At 42.9% G+C, this 18,831-nt stretch overlaps 1 protein-coding gene across 1 annotated transcript in view; it reads right to left on the bottom strand.

Annotated features, from left to right (window-relative positions):
* The window catches only part of MYO7B (myosin VIIB), a 50,829-nt gene extending 34,755 nt beyond the window's left edge, over window positions 1-16,074 (bottom strand). Inside the window, exons 1-15 of the mRNA XM_074877422.1 lie at window positions 16,060-16,074; window positions 14,104-14,217; window positions 13,337-13,489; window positions 11,925-12,109; window positions 10,965-11,086; window positions 10,133-10,275; window positions 9,931-10,044; window positions 8,099-8,252; window positions 7,079-7,155; window positions 6,650-6,769; window positions 6,287-6,429; window positions 4,786-4,996; window positions 2,250-2,385; window positions 1,862-2,022; window positions 808-858 (exon numbers count right to left, since the gene is read on the bottom strand). Coding sequence (XP_074733523.1) covers window positions 808-858; window positions 1,862-2,022; window positions 2,250-2,385; window positions 4,786-4,996; window positions 6,287-6,429; window positions 6,650-6,769; window positions 7,079-7,155; window positions 8,099-8,252; window positions 9,931-10,044; window positions 10,133-10,275; window positions 10,965-11,086; window positions 11,925-12,109; window positions 13,337-13,489; window positions 14,104-14,217; window positions 16,060-16,074 — 1,899 coding nt within the window. The remainder of the gene's footprint in view (window positions 1-807; window positions 859-1,861; window positions 2,023-2,249; window positions 2,386-4,785; window positions 4,997-6,286; window positions 6,430-6,649; window positions 6,770-7,078; window positions 7,156-8,098; window positions 8,253-9,930; window positions 10,045-10,132; window positions 10,276-10,964; window positions 11,087-11,924; window positions 12,110-13,336; window positions 13,490-14,103; window positions 14,218-16,059) is intronic.
* Window positions 16,075-18,831: the final 2,757 nt, after the last annotated feature.

Raw genomic sequence — 18,831 nt, forward strand, 5'->3', positions numbered from 1 at the left:
CACTTCCACGGTCTTTACAGTACCTCATTCTGATGGTTTTTACGTTTAAAGAGCCCTTTTTAACATTCAAGTTGCCACCTTCTGCTTCAGCTACAGGGTAATGCTGCCCTCCAGCGACCAAACACTCATGCCTTTGGAAAACAGTTCTGAGAATCTTAGCAGCTCTGATGCATCTTAGGGCTAGCAAGCATCTGTTTAAAGTTGGTATGATAACAGCATATACATGTGTTGTGGTTTAAGCTGTATCAGAGTTAAAAGCAATTTGTCCTCCCAGATCTTAGAGGCCTTTCTGCTGTACTAGTAAATCAATGGGATGGCCACACAAGTCTGAAGCCCATGCCCTCATGATCTCACATGTATAATATTGTTAAAGCTGAATTTGGTGTTAAGATGGTGGTGACTTTTCTCCCCTGGTGTGTCAGGAGAGCAACTCTGAGATCTCAGGACAGCAAAGTTTTTTCTGGTACTTCATTCCCTATTCTTTCTGTAGAGTTCTCAACAGTAGCCCAACCTATTTGAAATTAATAGGGGGATTTCAGCTAACTTCTGTGCATTTTGAAATGGGCAGTAGCCCACATTTAGTATCTCCTTTCTTGACGTGCTGCTGTACTTTCTAAATGTAAGGAAAGGGGTTTTTTTTCAATAACACAACCTTATTTATAGAGACAAAAACCATTAGAGCATTAGGGCAATGTAGATAGACCTGATATTTAATCTGAAGGTATTCATAGGATTTAAAAGATGCTAAGCCAGTTCTGTGTTGCTGCTTGTACCATTTCTGACATTCTTCTCCCCCAGGATGTTTACCTGTCCATGGCCAGATGTTCTGGACAGCAGAAAGCCACATTGGGATAAAGACTGAGAAAGAAAGGACAGGATCAGAAAACAATGCCAGGAGAATAGGTAAGATAGCAAGCTGACTGTTTGTTCTGTACCCTGACAGAAAAACTCAAAGATATAAACATTAAAAGCAAAAGTACCTTCCCATATTGATGACACTGCATAGTTAAATGCTCAGAAATCAAGGTATGTGAAAGTTGCAGCAGGACAGAGAACTTGAACTCTGCCCCATGCTGTTTTCAGTCCACTGCGTTTTACAACCTCATTTTCACTAGGCACAGGACAGGGCTCCCTAGGCATAGATGATTCTGTGAGAGTTAGCCATCATGAACTCTGTCACAAAGCCTCTGGGCCAGGAGGGAGAGGTAAAGTTGCATCAATATGCAGGGCAGTGAGACTGTGTCTACAGGTGTCTCTGGGAGCAGGAAAGAGAGTATCTATTTGCTCCATTGTGCTGGCCTGTCAGCCCTCTGCAAGAACAAAAAGGCCAGGACTCACCTGCCAGTTGCCCAGTCAGACCCCTTGGTGTTATGGGCTGGCTACACGTGCAGTGTGGCAGCAGTTTAGCTGCTGGCTTCTGGACAGGTACTTTGCGGAGGGGTCTCTGGTTGGTGCCTCGTTCCATTCCAATGAACCTTTTGAACTACAATTTCCTCCTCCTAATTTACACCCATCCTGGCAATGTGGATGCAGCGTGGATGTCCAGTCAGAGAGCAAACCCATTCAGCTGATGACAACATGTGGGGAAGTAGCGTGACTCATGCCTCTGTGACAGCCTGAGGCATGGCTACACCACGTCCAGGGATGCAGGCCTGGGAGACAGGGCTAATATTACACTTGTTTACAACATGAACACCAGACCCTGACTTTTCCTGCATACTCCTTTATAGAAATGAGCTGAATAAAAGCAATAGGGATTTGCAGAGACAGTGCAAAAGAAAGAGAAGTTCAAGAATGGCCAAAACCTTATGGAAAGGAGAAGAAATGAGTTGTTTCTGCAACCCAGTGCCAGTAAGCGCACCTTGTAGGCATGGTCAGATCCAAGATGCCGGATGGTCCCACGTCCCAGACTAGGTGGGGTTGTTTCCACCTGGAAAATCTCTCTCAGGAATTTGTTTTTGGAGGAATGAACCACTTGCATTACATTAGCACTCAGAGTATCCCGATTTTTCTCCAGGAAATCTATAGGATGGAAACAAAATCAGCTTATCACCTCTGTAGCCTGCTGGCTCTAGCACCACTCTGTCTAGCTAAAATCCACTTCATTTACAGTAACTTGCAGATTAGTTTAGAGTAATCCTCCTGACCTCCTGATCTGACTTGAGATCAACACTACCCTGGAGTGGCACACATCCAGGGCAGGTCATGCCCTTCTCTTCACCCTCCATGTCCAGCAGAGATAGGCTCACCTTTTGATTCATAAAAGACAACCCCAGCAAAGTGATTGATTCCAAACTTGGTGTCATGGTCACTCTTAGGTGGGATGTAGACTTTACTTTTGCCATGGAGGGAATTGATTTTGACGAGCATGGTGGCCTCTGTGCCCTAGAAACAAATACAGACAAAAAAGGACAGTTAAGCAGATTTCCCCCAGCACTGGCCTACGCTCAGCGAACATAGAAGTGGTGATCAGACATAACAAAAGCTCGAATTTTGCCCCTTATTTATGTAGTAGACCTGGAGGAAGGTAGTTCCAGAAGTGTCTTCCCTTTTACACAGACCCTTCTCTGAAGCATCAGGACAGAACACACCACCAGAGCGTAAGACCTGGTATTTTAGGGCTGTACACAAGCGCCCATAACATTACTAACATCACCAGGTGTGCTGAGAATTTCCCAAATCTTTGGACCTCGCAAGCTAGCTCTGCTCCCTTACCCATGCTAGGCATAGCGAGTGCTGTGCTATCTGAGAAGTCATGTGCTCTGGGAATCATAGAAGAGATGCTTTCTTGTCCTGACAGCAGGACCACCCTCTTCTTAAGGGAGAAAGGGGAAAGCTGTTTGCCTGCACATGATCCTCTCAAATTGTTACCTGAGGACTACAAATGAGCTGAGGCAGGGGCTTGCTTTTCTTGACAAGCCCACATTGCCATCTGATTCCTGGACCAGCAGTCCTGCTTAGCCCCACCATACGTTGGAGACTATGAAAATGTTCTGCAGGGTTGTCTGAAATGTCTGGGATGTCTGACGCTACTTTCATCTCTGATGTCCTGTTTAAGATGCCTGACCTTTGCAGAATAACATTTCATAGAATCATAGAATCGTTTAGGTTGGAAAAGATCACCAAGTCCAACCATTAACCTAGCAGGGCCAAATTTACCACTAAACCATGTCCCTAAGTGCCACATCTACATGTCTCTAAAATACCTCCAGGGATGGTGACTCCACCACCTGATCCAATGCTTGGAAACCCTTTTGGTGAAGAAATTTTTCCTAATATCCATCTAAACCTCCCCTGGCACAACTTGAGGTTGTTTCCTCTTGTCCCATTGCTTGTTACTTGGGAGAAGGGACCAACACCTCCCTCGCTACAACCTCCTTTCAGGTAGTTGTAGAGAGCAATAAGGTCTCCCCTCAGCCTCCTCTTCTCCAGACTAGACAACCCCAGTTCCCTCAGCCGCTCCTCATAAGACTTGTGCTCCAGACCCTTCACCAGCTTTGTTGCCCTTCTCTGGACATGCTCGAGTAATTCAATGTCCTTTTTGTAGTGAGGGGCCCAAAACTGAACACAGGATTCGAGGTACAGCATCACCAATGCTGAGTACAGGGGGACAATCACTTCCCTAGTCCTGCTGGCCACACTATTGCTGATACAAGCCAGGATGCTATTGGCCTTCTTGGCCACCTGGGCACATTGCTGGCTCTTATTCAGGTGGCTGTCAACCAACACCCCCAGGTCCTTTTCCACCAGGCACCTTTCCAGCAACTCGTCCCCAAGCCTGTAGTGTTGCAGGGGGTTGTTGTGACCCAAGTGCAGGACCCAGCACTGAGCCTTGTTGAACCTCATACAGGTGGCTTTGGCCCATCGCTTCAGCCTGTCCAGGTCTCTCTGTAGAGCCTCCCTACCCTCCAGCAGATCAACACTCCCACCCAACTTGGTGGCATCTGCAAACTTGCTGAGGGTGCACTCGATCCCCTCGTCCAGATCGTTGATAAAGATACTGAACAGAACTGGCCCCAGTACTGAGCCCTGGGGAACACCATTTGTGACCAGCCATCAGCTGGATTTAACTCCATTCCCCACAACTCTTTGGGCCCAGCCATCCAGCCAGGTTTTTACCCATCCAAGCCATGAGCTGCCATTTTCTCCAGGAGAATGCTGTGGGAAATGGTGTCAATGGCTTTACTAAAGTCTAGGTAGACAACACCCACAGCCTTTCCCTCATCCACTAAGCGGGTCACCTTCTCATAGAAGGCCATCAGCCTAGTCAAGCAGGACCTGCCTTTCATAAACCCGTGCTGACTGGACCTGGTCACCTGGTTGTCCTGTATGTGCTGTGTCATGGCACTCAGATGATCTGCGCCATAACCTTCCTGAGGTCAGACTGACAGGCCTGTAGTTTCCTTACAATGGTGACATTGTTCAACTAGGTCTGTCATCCAGGAGAAGAAAGAGCAAGCTGCGGCCCAGATCAACAGCAGAACAATAATCAAACAATATGTGAATTCAAAGATTTCCTAAGAAGCCCTTGTAAAATGATCCAGACTCCTTCCTTCTCTGGCTGGAACAACTGTAAGAGCTTCAATAGCCAGGTACCAGGAAGAGCACATTCCAGCAGGGAGTGAAGCATTTGTATAGTGAGCTAATTTAAAAGAAACATCTATGGGGAGAAGACATTGACCCTCATAATGTATCAGAAAGCCACTTTTTACCAATTGGTGTTACCAGTTGTTACCTGTGAGCTGTGTGCAAAGCCAGGCATCACAAGTGAAAGCAGAAATTTACCTTTGGGAACTTGCTCTCTTCATCAATGAGGGAGATGATATTCATAGGCTTGAGTGCGATGACTTCCAGAGCCTGGCGGTTATCAGTGAAGTCAATGTTATTCCAGGCAATGTGCTCCGCAAGGTATTCCTCTTGCTCCAGCTTGAAGACATGGTGCACGAAGAACTGCTGAAGGTGCTCATTGGCAATATTAATGCAGAGCTGCTCAAAGCTGTGGGGGGACAAGGTGGGAACCCATAGTCATCCTTGGCCAGTGCTGCACTGCTCTATGGTATTTGTTTATTCTCTGTATTAAATACATATTCAGATATACTGTTGCTATATTCCACAGTGTTAATGATCACCACACTGCATGTTGCCAATCTTAGCAATATAAGGCATATATCTTCTGCTATGATAAAGATAAACAGAAATGAGCCAACTGATGATTGAGTGTTGCTGAGTAAACAAGGAAAGATCTTGTATGTGTTTCAGGAAACTCTAGAGATAAAGGGGAACATATAACTGTGAAAATAGCTTGACTGTATGAGTGTGTGATGTGTTTTTACTTGCACTGGCTCTACCACTTCTTTTGTTAGTCACTTCTTAATGCTGCACCTGAATTTCATTACCTGATAATTGCTGTGGCACACTGCGTGTGCCTGTGGAGTGATCACCATAGTGAGGCCCCATGTGGGTTGCAGCCTTTGGGAACAGCATAAAAAAATAGGCAAGAACACAAAAGATAGAAGATGGGCTGAACAGATCCTAGACCGTGTTCCAAAAGTCAGTGAGGAATATTATCTTGTTGAAAGCAAGCAAGATGCATCCATTGAAATGGATTGGAAAAGACTGCAGAATATGTGCTGATGGTTTGTGGAGTACTGATGATATGGTACCATACGACTGAGAGAATTGCTGCCCCCGTAGAGAAGGGCAAACGGAAATGGTGCTTTGGGACTGAACCCACCAGTAGGAGAGGTAGCAGTGGTACAATGCTATACTGACCAGGTATTTTGCTGACCTGTCCTTAAGAGTAGAGAAATGAAGAAGCCCCAAAAAAGGGACATGAGAACACTGAGCAAGATGGAAGCATGAGCAAAAATGGGAAACACAACATGGCCTCCTTTGTACTATATTCAAAATGCATCCCAAGAGTCATTGTAAAAATGCCATGGAACAAGAAAGTTTATACAGAGACATGGGGACAAACTACATCCTCACATAGTGGCTGCCTGCTCATAGCAGCTTCATAGCCATCTCCTCTGAGAAAATTCCTGAGGTTTTGGAATAGACATATAAAATGGCTGGACCAAAATGAAGGTTGGGGAGGAGGCAGAAATATGACCAAGGCTGAAAAAAATGGAATTTGTGCATGATCATCCTTGGGAAAATTCAGTAATGGAAATTTCACTGCTTTTCTGAGAATAAGGATGATAATGAAAGAGCATGTGTCTGTTTTTTCATTCTTTCCCTTCACATCAACTGTGTTTCAGCTTCCCAGTGGAAATGAATATCCTACCTGTTGTTGCTAAAGTTTTCAAACCCAAAAATGTCCAACAGCCCAATGGACTGATATCTGTTTTTAGGCTTTTGAGAAGTTGGGTTGAAAATGGCTGAGTTGATCTTGTTCACTATCCACAGGAAAATCCGTCCATATATACCCTGAGAGAAAATTAAAGAGGAATTAGAGCCCATCGTTACAGTCTTTGGACATAGCTTACCACCTGCTGTTGTGCTGCTACAATGCTGTCAAACTATGCCTGAAGACCACGAGAGACCGGAGCCCTCTGGGTAAATGTTTGCCACATAAGGCTCTTCAACCAGTAAGACAGCTCTGAAAACATCCCCAGTCTTTAAACAGAGAAATTGTAAGCACCAGTACCTTCACAAAGGCATCTCTCCCATCTGCAGCTTGAACTATGTTCAGAGGCCTGGACACACTTTCTCCTCGAACAATGATGGAGAGGTTTGTGAGGCTGTTCTGAAGTTCACTGGAGTCCACCTGGCAGAAGAGTCATGGCAACCTGGTCATTCCAGGTGGATAAAGGAGATCCAGAGATCCAGCAGTCTGTCTCAGGAGGACAGCCATGACAAACTGCCTGTTCAGCAGCATTCACTGGCAGCCTGCTAAAGATCTCCTAGCTCAGAGAGACATCTGCAACAGCGTCACTTGAGTGTCAGCGGGAAGAAGGGGATGTGCCTGTTATACATGCATCCATACATAAACACTCCACAGAGACATGCTTTGTCAGTGTGCTCAGGGAGAGAGGGTGAAGGAGAGAACTAGCAGGAGAAGATAAGAGTCCATTACCTCAAGCAATTTGGTTGCAATTGAAAAGTGTGGTGAGTCCATCACATCAGAGCAGTCCAAGTTGTCGTACACAGCCGCTACAATGAGGAAACAGTCAATCTCAGGGTGAATCATTTCTGCTATTGTAGCCATATTTCTGTAACCCTGTAGCTCTAGGAACGTGGCGAGGCAGTAAGCTCTCTTTTGAAACTCATGCGTTTGATGATTTTACTAAGAAGGGTCCTGATTTCACCCAGGGATCCTGAGATGTAAAGGGCCCTCACAACTCCAGAACATTGGGCTAAAAATAGTAGCAAAGCTGACAAGGTTATTAATTTTAAATAGCAGCTATTGGGAATCTGGGGAAGTGGTATCTGACTTCAGAAAATGTGTTTCTGAAAATACTTTTTTTGTGTATCTGCCTTGTGGGAAATTTAGACACTGAAAGAGAATGAGGGAAGTCCCTCATTTTAGCAACCAGCATTACTCCAAAGAATCCAGCTGACATCACTGTATCCAGCTGACCCTCTGTATCACAAAGTGAGGAGGAGTCCTTTTCTAAAATGTGAGAGCTTCTGGCATCCTTCTGGTGGGTGTCTCACACTGTGCCTGTGCCGTACCAGAAGTGCACTTATGCAGGTGAGTGTTCACCAGACCTAGCCAGGAGAATGACTGCTAGCATCTCCACAGCAAACACCACTGAGATGCTCCTGCATCCGCTGGCTTGCATAGCACAACAATCAGCAAATGTAACATGGCATTATATTATCTGTTGTTTCAGTTTGTGTGATAAGGGCCCATTTATAGCCATGGAAACCTGACAGTGTGACAAAATAATAATAAGATGATATTTTTCAAAACACTAGGCAGTGGAGTCACAAATCAGAGTTTCATGGTGCTTATCTGCCTGCCCTTCCAACCCTGTTCACCTGTTTATACAGGGCAGAGCAACACAACCTAATCTGTACAGATGGAAGCAGGCAGCACCTTGAGGCCTTTACCATCCAGTAAAGGATGAAGCACAGACAATGCTGAGTTTACCTTCAAACTCTACATTCCCTAGGTGCAGGATCGCAGCCAGCAGCTTGCTGATGTCCCAGTTCTCAGAATCTGAGAACATGAGGATCTTCATAGCTGAGCGGATGTGGGCATAATCCTTCGCGTCATTCCGGCCATCACAGGACATGCAGTTGCCCTGCAAAACACCACACCCACAGGTTAGGAAAATCCTCCCGGTACCGATGCAAGGAACAAAGGACCTGCAGGCTGACAAACCCTTGTACACAATGTGGATACCCTGTGAGCCTCTTGCCACAAGACATAAGGTAAAAACCTACATTCTATATACTCTTCCAATGGCTGTTTCTTCCCTCATCTCTACTCACAAGAAGAACCCATTAGCAGAGGGCTAAATAATGCATTTCTCCAGGGCTAGACTGAATATTGGGGAAGCCAAAAGGAGAAGCTGAGGGGAAGGCTCCTGTGGAGCATAGAAGGACAGGAAACTTTGACAAGGTTACCTACACATAGAAGGCCATGCCTCTTTCTTTGATTTCCTCCCTCTGCCTTGTCAATGGACAATTAAGAGCCCTAATCCCAAATCAAAGCAAGTAGGATTGGATCAGTACTAGAAGGCAAATCTCAAAATAAGAATATTAGGTTCTAGTGGAAGGCAGATGGAAGCATCCAAAGCAGCATCAGAAGAACCTTCAATAAATCCTGCACAGCGGGTCCTAGGATGCAGCTCCTAATAGAAACTATTTTCAGTCCTAATGGAGATGGGAAAATGCCTTTTTTATCCCCGCTATTACTGACAATATAGTGTGATGATTACAGAAGTGAAGTATTCCTAGACATTTCAGTTTACAGCATGTAAACATGCCAGCTTGTGCCAAGAGCTGACCTGAACAAAACCATGGATACGTTCTCCTGTAATCTAATCCTCCTATCTCTGTATTATACTGCCCTCCTGCTGACCCAGAAAACTTCAGAGCTTTTTATGGAATGGCCAATGATGAATTGCACTCATCAGCTTTCTGCAAGATCACTGCTATTTTGAAAACATTACATTTGAAAAAATCTCCAGCAACTTTAATGGTTTTGCTTTTGAGACTCCAGAAACAGCTTTATAGGCTTGATTTAATTTTCACTGAAACTAGATGTCCTGCTCCCATTAACTTCAGCAGAGGCAGAACTTAGCCTCATTTTTCCCTAGGCTGTAGAACAGTTCAAATCAAACCAGCTAACATATTTAATATGAAGTATCTGCACAGGCTAAAGAACAGGATTTTCACAATGGCTTTCATGCCCTAAACCAACCAATTAGCTGTTTTCAAAAATCTCACTATGAACATCCCACTCCTGCCACTATGGCAACATAAACCCAGACAGGGACATTAACATCAGCTGTTGGAGGTTAGATTGAATGCCAGCTTCCTGCATTATGTATATAAGATTTATCAGATATAAGGACTAGGATTCTTGGCACTGTTTCTGCTTACTCATTTTCCCCTAAGGAATACATACCTGATTAGTATTCTCCCTGGCATGAGATCCCTTGCATTCATATGAAATCGGAGTGCCTGTGAAAGTGGGGGATATTTCCCACTTGCTTTAAGATGCCCTTCATGTTTCTTAAGTTTGACTTTGATAGAAAGCTTTGAACTGCCACAAGCTGCCTCCCACTGATAAGACATTACAATAAGTCTCTGAAACTGAGGCTCACAGCACTTTTGGTGTTACTGCTTCTGGTACTCTAAGGAAAGAAGTGTTCCTATTTGGTAACTACCCATTTGCAGCTCTTCTGACTGTAATTGCTTGCTGAGAGAAGCAAATAGCAGAGGGATAATGGAGAAGAAAGCAGAGACTATTACCATAGTGAGATAAGTGTACTCTGAAGCAGTGCCCAGATTCAGCATCTTTTTTTGCTCTGTATTCATCCCCATTAGCATGCAGTAGAAGATGTGATAGTTCCTCTCCTCTGGAGCCTAGAAGAAAGAAAGAGGCCAATGGACAGCCTTGTCAGCATAAGTTTGAACAGGAGCAGGCAGAATGTACATCTGCCAGTGCCCTCACCTGCCGGCAAACCCGGGACTTCTCCAGAAGAAACTGTTCTATCCGGGCTCCTTCTATCACACCATTTTGGTTGAAGTGAATATCAATGTATTTCCCAAAGCGGCTTGAATTGTCATTTCGAATTGTCTTGGCATTTCCGAAAGCTGATGGGCAAGAGACAGAGATAGTATCTGGGTCATTGCAGTTAATGAACATCAAGTTTATTTTTTACACCTTTCTTTTTTGCTGCTGGTGTTTTACATGTTGTGTTCCAAATGACAATGCTGACAAGCACTGAAGTATGTCTGGTTTCAGACTGCCTCCTAAAGACAGAAGCAGGCATACTGTGTATTCAGATAATTGAGTCCTAAAAGACATATTCAAATGATCCAAATGTGCCCTATATCTGGCCAGCCAAGAGAGCTGCACAGTTCTTCTGAAGACCTCCAGAAGGACTTACTGGGAACACATTTAATCCCTCTACAGAGAAAGATAGGTGTCTCAGGGAGCTTCCCTACAGATACATCCATGCTTGGCCTGTCACTTTGCCACTATCTGGTGCCAATGCTAAACCAGGGGTCTTTACCTTGGGCTCTGCATTCCCAAGGACTCTTGTGCTCCCGGCAGTTCCAGGTTACATACTTCAGCGGCACCTCCTCCTACAGCATGGGAGCTGCTGTGGACTTCATGGCAGAAAAGTATGGAGAACTTCTACCCTGCATCACCAGTGTTTTGGGGGTTTTAGCAGTTATGCAAATACAATGGTTCAAAGATCTGTTTCTGAATTTTTTATCCTGATACAAAAATCCTGAGATAAGGGTGGTAAATCAGGCATGTTTGCTAAATAACCCACCTTCCAGAATGGGGTTGGCCTCTAGGATTTGCTGCTCTATCCAGGAATGCTGGCCACTGACAGCTGCCAAAAATTGTAGTATTAACTTTGTGCTTTCAGTCTTCCCAGCTCCAGATTCTCCACTGCAGTAAGAAACAAGATCATTACAGGTTTCTTTTCTTCTTTTTTAGCTAGGGTGGCAAAATGGCAGACCAAGTCAAAAAAAAAAAAAATCCCATTTATATTTACCCTGTGAATGGCAGATCAGACTGTCTTTCATGGAGGGCTGGAGAATTTTAGACTTTCATCATCTTATCTGCTAAAATTTAAGTTGTTTTTTAGACTTAGGCTGAGGACTAAGTTCTCGCACTGATTAAAAACAAGGAATTCCATGGAAGACATTCTGTACTTAAATGACCACTTGCTTTTCTTCTTTAATGCATTACCAGATTTTCAATGCTAGTCTTAGCACATCAACTGAGTTGCCTCAGCTACAGTCAGATATTATTGCAATGAGATGATCTGGTTCTTCACACATTAACAGAAAATGGATACATGTTATGTGTTTATAGGATGAAGAAAGCTTCCCTCCATCTTCAGGTTAGCAGAGGTTGTTTCTCTCTGGGAAATCTCTATTCTCAGAAAGTGTATGTACCATAAGTATCATGTCCCCAAGATAAAAGATAGCCTTACATCACACAGGCTCATATTTTATGTTTATACATGTCGTGACCATGTGCAGAATGTATCACCACATTCAAAGATTCTGGGGGAAAACAATGGATTTCAGAAATCCCTTGCTTATGTTCTACCTTTTGCAGCCCTAACTGTACATGAAGTAGCAGGGGAGAAAATATTTCTTTCCTGTTGTCTCTAGTCTTATCTGTGCCCTTCCATTGGAAGGTCTCCTGTGTCCACAAAGGTGCCCCAAAAACATGCCAGACTTGGTTTCTGCTCCTTGTTCCCTCCGAATTCAGTCACCTGATCACACAGCACTGGTCTCTCTTATTCCTCTTCATATTGAAATAACAGTTGTCTGCAATGGCGAAGACATGAGGTGGTAGCTCTCCAATCCTCTTGTTACAGTACAGTCTGATCTGATCAGCTGTGTAGAGGGGCAGCAGCTGGTATGGATTCACTGCTACCAAGATTGATCCTGTGTAAGTCTGGAAAACAGTTATGAGTGTTACCTCTAACAGGAAACCAAGAATACAACCAAAGCCACTTGCAGTATAAATCTAAACAGAGGCAGGATAGAAGCCTGGGAGATCCATAGCAGCACTTAGGTGAGACTGAGAGCCTGGTTCCTCACTATAAGCTTCTATTAAAAATCCCAGGATATGAAGGTTTTTGGAGAAGGAAGAATGCTAGCTATAATCTCCTTGCCAAATCACAGCTCAGTTTGCTGTCTCAGGCTAAAGCACAAGAAAGTCCAATTTAACCTGGCATTTTTGTGTGCTATCATAAGCTGTTTTGAAGTCTTTTGTCAAGCTGCTTTTGTGTTCTAGTGCAGATGTAGCTGAACTTTGCTAATGGGCAAAGTTATTGTACAGTCATTTAGTAATATGAACAACAGCACCACTGAAATGAAGGAGGCTGTTGAAGGCTGTGGAAATGCAAGCAATAATATTGTTCAAGAACTTCTACATAAGACAACTTCAGACTGGTAAAGTCTAATATAACAGGTCTATACACACATCTTGGTAGTTATAACTGCAGCATCTATAAAATCAGTCCTTGTTTACACTAAACTTCAACACATCTGTGTTGTAAGAGGCAGCTTCTCTCCTACAGTGTATATAACATGGGAGGCAAAGCATGGAAAAACCTGAATATTATTATCATATTACAAACTAGGAACTAAGGAGCAAAGAAACGAAAAATGCCGAATTGCTCAGTCACAGGTAAAACCTGTAACGGACAAGAAATGAAACCAGGGACCCTAAATATCCAGATTTATTCTTCATCTATTTTATTCCATCAAAATCAAGTAAACATTGACTTGGATTGGAGGACAATCCAAATCATGTCACTGTGTACTAGTTAGATTGATCCTGTGTCACAGCTGCAGGTAATAGCAGCACTAAGCTGTAACGTGGGCTGGATTTAGCTGTCAGTCACTGGTGGAAATGATCACCCTAGGAGAAAGTAAGCAGGGTCACTACCTGTGCATATCTCTGTCATTCCAGAGACTGCTATTAGCTCTCTTCTTCACAGCTAAATTACTTGAATGAAAGAAGAGAAAAACTATGTTGTGTCTCCTTGGCACTCTCAATCAGTAAAGGAAGCAGAGGGCCCCATGTGTGAAAGGCTTGCAGGCTGCTCAGGTAGCTCTGCAAGATGTGTCACAGAGGTCATTCCTGAAAGTACTGTCTGGTGACCTTGGCACTCACATAGATTTTTTGCTCCTGGTGGCGGATGAGGAGGTTGTGTACCATGCCTGCTTCATGGAGATCCCCAAGGGTGATCATGTCTTCCACCCCTTGGACAGAGGAGGGGTGCATCAGGTGTACCATGTGCATGTTCCGAGCCGTGATCCAGTGTTCCTGAAAAAGGCAAGGCATCAGCTTTAATGTGTCATGCTGTTGCTCAGAGGCAAACAAAGGAGAGCCGTGTTAGACCAGAGCAACATTCAGTACAATCCATGAGCAAACCAGCATATTCTAACAAACAGTAAACTGAACTACAGAAATTAACTGCTTTGCTGCTCCCCAGCACCAGATGGATGAAGCCATTGTGGGTTCTGAACATCAAATTTAGCACTGTTCAGAGTGCAGCTCCGTCAGGTAATCACAACCACAACATTGTATGAGGTAGGGATGAAACCCCAACTGACTTTAGTGGGATCATGATTTCACCTAAAGCTCCACCAAATTTAGGGATTGGAGCCTGTCTGTTTCCTTTTCTTAACTATGTAGATATAACCTCTAGCTCAGGAAGCTCTAAATCTTCATAGTGCCAGGACGTGGGGATACTAGGGTATCACCCTATATTTGCCTTATTTTTATATTCTGTCTTTCAGTATATCCTACCAGACATTATCAAAGTCACACCATTTGGCTAGATGGAGCTTTGGTCTGACCCAATAGGGCCATTCTTTTGTACGTTGTACTTTTAAATTTTATGTTCATCTTTTACAGAAAGTTATAGAGCAGCCCACCTTGCCTTCATCATCCTCCAGCAAGATCCGTCCTGAGTCAGAGTCCTTCACAACTGCCCCAATAGGGACATTAAATTCACTGTTTGATTGAGTGTCCAGCCACACATGATCACCCTGGGGAGAAGAAAAGATATTGTAAGTACGGTGACATATTTGATACCATGTAGCTCACAAGCATACATCTCTTGGTCTTAATTTTATAGTGATTTGATTTCTTTAGCAGTGTTTAAATGGATAAGTTCTTACTGCTCACAGGTAGTACAGTCTAATGGTTATAGTATCAAGACCTCTGAGTTCTACTCCGAGCTCCACAGCTGACCTGGAACGTGACTTTGAACAAGTCATCAAGCCCAGCTGTCTCACAAGAGGAAATAAGGCAACAGCTTTTACACAGACAGCAATTACTCAGCTCCACTATCTCCCAGAGATTGTCAGGGGGCACAGTGAATGCTGTTGAAGTGCCGTGGCAGCCTCATATCAGCTATGGTATTCTTTCAGAAGGGATGCTTGAAAATACAGACATTACCAGGAAAAAGAAAAACAAACAAACAGATGTACAGACTAGATGCCCAGATATGTAGAAGGCTCTACTGCAAGTGTTTTTAGATATATATTCTTTCTGCTATAGCTGAAATCACTTAGAAATGCTAGTGCATCTATGATCTATCTTCAGAGAAAAAAAAAGTGTTATTTATTCAGCCCATCTCCTCTCTTCATATTTGTAGAGGCATGGCAACATCCTGCCTCTCTGCACAGCAAGCAAGCAAGCAGAACTGCTCTGCTGTCACTGGAGGAAAGATGAGAGCTATGACTGCCCTTTCCTAGGAATGAGCACCATCTTGGTGTCACCTGCACTACTGTCCTGGTTATACTCCCCAACCCCAGTCCCCAGGAATACCTTCTCTTGCTCCAGACACTAATACAGGTTCAAACAGAAAGCTTTACTGTAATGGCTGGAATGAAAATTGAGCAAAGCTGTAGGTCAGATCTTCAATGGGTAGTTCATATTACACCTGCCGAGGAACCGGCTTTATAGCTGAGTCTCTTGTCATATACAGCGTTTGTTACATACTGTAGCATTAACTGTCAAAGTTTCAAGTTTTTTACTGAAAAATTATTTCTTTTTCCTCTCAAAATACTTTGTGGGCTCATGTTTAAAACCAAACAACTGTAATGTAAAGCATCTATAAACATTGCAAAAGGTTATGAAGAATGTTACGGACTCACAGCTCTCATTTGCATTGAATAAAACTCCAGAGGTAAGGTGTGCAGTTTCAGTGCCACACCTTGTGACAGAGGTCACCAGCTCAACATAAGCACGGCCCAGCTAGGCAAGACACCTCTGCATCTCTAGTCTAGATTGATATTATTTTATACCTTGTTGATACTGGGTTATTGCTACTTTCTTTTTGAGTTGAACCATGATGTTAAGGTAATTTTCTCCTCTTTGGGCCACAGGCTAATCAGTAAATCACAGCAAAGAATAGGACTTACCTTTCTGAAAACCACCATTATGTTTTAGATCACTGAATGTAACCTGCAGTGCCAAGAAGAACATAACATTAGGCCTGAAAAGGGCTTGGGCTTTGATCAGAACAGACAGTGGTGTTTCCTTGAGATGTTTCCTTATAAAAAATAACATCAAAATGCCTTAAAATGTTTCTGTTTATGGATTTTGTTAAAGCAGAAGAGATCATAATAAGCTATGATCAATGTAGAAACAAGGAAACCATCTACCCAAAGCAAAGTACCTGCAGCACTGGGGTGGTGGTCTGCTCTGAGTTCTACCACATAACCCTGGAGATGCTCTCAACCCTGAAGAGGTCACTGTGCACATTTTCATACTGAATAATTCCTCAATCAGATGCTAGGCATGTTTATTGGCTGAACTTCAAGTTTGGCTCACAAATGAAAAGACCCCACAATGCAATGTAATTTGATGCGCAATAGAGTTACCGTTGGTTGATCCATCGACCTAGCAGTTCAGGTGCTATGGGTGGCTAGCTCAGTGACACAGATTTAATTCATACTTTCCTGAGCTGCTCAGTTCCCTCAGACCCTCACAGCTTGAACCTACTACCATATAGAAACTGAGGTTTAGAGTTCACCTTCCTTTGCTGGAATGGGAGGGGTTGCAATGAAGGCATGAGCAGCAAAATAAGGAACTGGAGGGAACCACAATAAAATTAGAAGCCACTATCAAAAACGTAACAGTGAAAAAATTGGTGGCCAGAAATCTACACCCGTGCTTTGATTAAGGGATGATGCTGTTTAGGCTGTGATCCTTGAAACAACCAAGGAACCAAAGTCTTCAGAATCTGCTTCCTGTCCCATTAGGCTACTGCAACTGGATTTTGGGAGTGATTCCAGGACTAGGTGTGATTTGCCAGCTCCCACTCTTGCTACAGCAGGAAGGCTGTGTGTGGGAAATCACAGGTAAAGACTCTTTGCTAAGTGCCCTCTAAATATTTCCAGAGTTCCAGACAGATTTTTTTCCCTCTTATCTCTTCCTACTAGCAGGGGTGATCCCTGCACACTAAGGCTGTTGAGTAACCTGTGATTCAGTAGCTGCTGTGTGCAGCAGACATCAGTTATTAGCCCAGGTCTCCACAGCCTCATATTCACAAACTTCTCACAGCTGTGCGACCCATTCTGCTCTCTCCGTTTCTCTAAAGCATCTCTCCCTCTATCCATTGTTCCAGCACACCCAGAGAAAAGGCTCAGCTCAGAGTTGATAATAAGAATGAAATGCTTGCGATGAGCAAAATGCTCCATAAAATGCTAAACTTGGACTAAAAATGAATCCAATTTTACCCTTTCATGATGTATTATCAATGACATTTTCTTAGCAATTTATCTCAAACACATTTTACAACTCATGCTCAATGAGGACATATTGAACCATCTGCATCTCTTCTGCACATTCCTATTTGATGGCAAACCACTTGGAAACCACTTTACAAGGTGAGTGGACACTACAGGACCAGAAAATGATCTTTGGCAGAAAATGATTCCAGGCAAGTCCATGATCTCTTGGAACATCCCCCATGAAGAAGACAGACACCTGTTCTGGTTTTGTCTTGACACTCAAATCTAAATCTCTTGTTGTCTCATAGCCTTTTGAGAAGTTATTTTATTCTGGCCCTAAATTATGCTTGCCTAGGTTTTGGGCAGGTTCTCTGGAAAGTTTGAACAAAACAAGAAAACTAGAAATTAACTGAGTTGGAAGTTCTGTCTTCTACCTGTGCTATACAGATAATCATCAAAATCCTGGTTTGAAGTATCATTAATAGTAGTGATTAATGGGATACTTCATCAATAATTTCACTGAAATCCTTGAGATTTCTTCTATTGTGTGTAAAGGCTTTAAAATCTTACATTTAAAATTTGTGATAGCTATTTACACTTCTGTGTAATTTGGATGGTATATATTTTTGAGAGGTACCCAGATTTCATTACTTTTCCGATTGAATCATTTAAATAATTTTATGATTTATCTTCATTTTATGGTGGAGCTATAGAATTTTCTGAGATTTAGAACTTTGCAACTAAATTATCAGAGAAGTGTTTCAAGTCACCACTTTATTTTTGGAAATTCATGCTCTTGAAAAATGAAGATTACCATTAAAAAAACCTCAAGGTGAAGTTCAGGGTTACCATTATTTTCTTCCTCTTGTTTTAATAAACTTCAATGCTAAAAGAAAACATTGCAGTGAGAGAATTAGGGCTCATTTTGTCACTTGCTTTCCCATAGCTGCCCACCTTTTTTTACCTATGTTATTTGGGAAGGTATAAATAGCTTCCATAAATCATGGTCTTATTTAAAATCGATGGGTGCATAAACAACCTTTTCTTCAGACTAAAAGGAAAGAGCAGCTATACTCCTGTATGCAAGATACTGCCACTGTTGTGGGTTACACCAATGTCTTAACCATAAGGAGAGCTATTAGGGTAGCAAAATGGAAACTAGGAAGTGCTTGACAAGCTACATGATCTTTGTGCCCTATCTGTGGCTATAAAGAGCTATACAGTGGTGTGGATTGAACAGGGTTTCTGAGCAATCCCAGAATGATTTACTACTTTAAAGTTATCATAAGGTATGCTGAAAATAACTAATTATCAAAATTAAAAAATGTATTGTGATCCCAAAGTGGAAAATAAACAGAAACTTCAAGAGATGACAGACTGCTGATGTAGAAGTCCAATGCTAACACACATTTTAAAGCAGGAATTTTAAATGTAACATTCATGTAGGTGACCCAATAACAAGAAGTGGAATGTCACACTTAATGACAAAAGCTGGCACATGGAGAAACTGCAAGGACTGACTGTATTAAGAATTGATTTTCCCTGTGAGACTAGGGCAACCTCTGGAGCTCATCTGTAACTAAGATGTAAATTGTGCTCAATATCTACAAAAATTTAGCAATGCAATGTGAATGTGTTCTTTCTGACTGCTTGGTCTTTTTCTGTGCTTTTTTTACACTCTCTCAAGAAGGAACTTCCATCTTTCATAATCAGTTATTGTTATGGCAAAGTCCTCATGTTCTTTTTCAGGACTCAGGAATCTGCATATTAACTTCAACAGTGTGATGACCTGTTACTATGAGCGATGCAAGGTGGTACAGAAGCATGGTACTTAGCAAACATAGGCCAAGGTCAGCTACAGTTACACAACTGACAGATACTTTTTCACCTGCGCCAGAAACCAGAGTACTGCAACAGAAA

This window comes from Strix uralensis, chromosome 9 (genome assembly GCF_047716275.1).
Source record: "Strix uralensis isolate ZFMK-TIS-50842 chromosome 9, bStrUra1, whole genome shotgun sequence".
NCBI lineage: Eukaryota > Metazoa > Chordata > Aves > Strigiformes > Strigidae > Strix > Strix uralensis.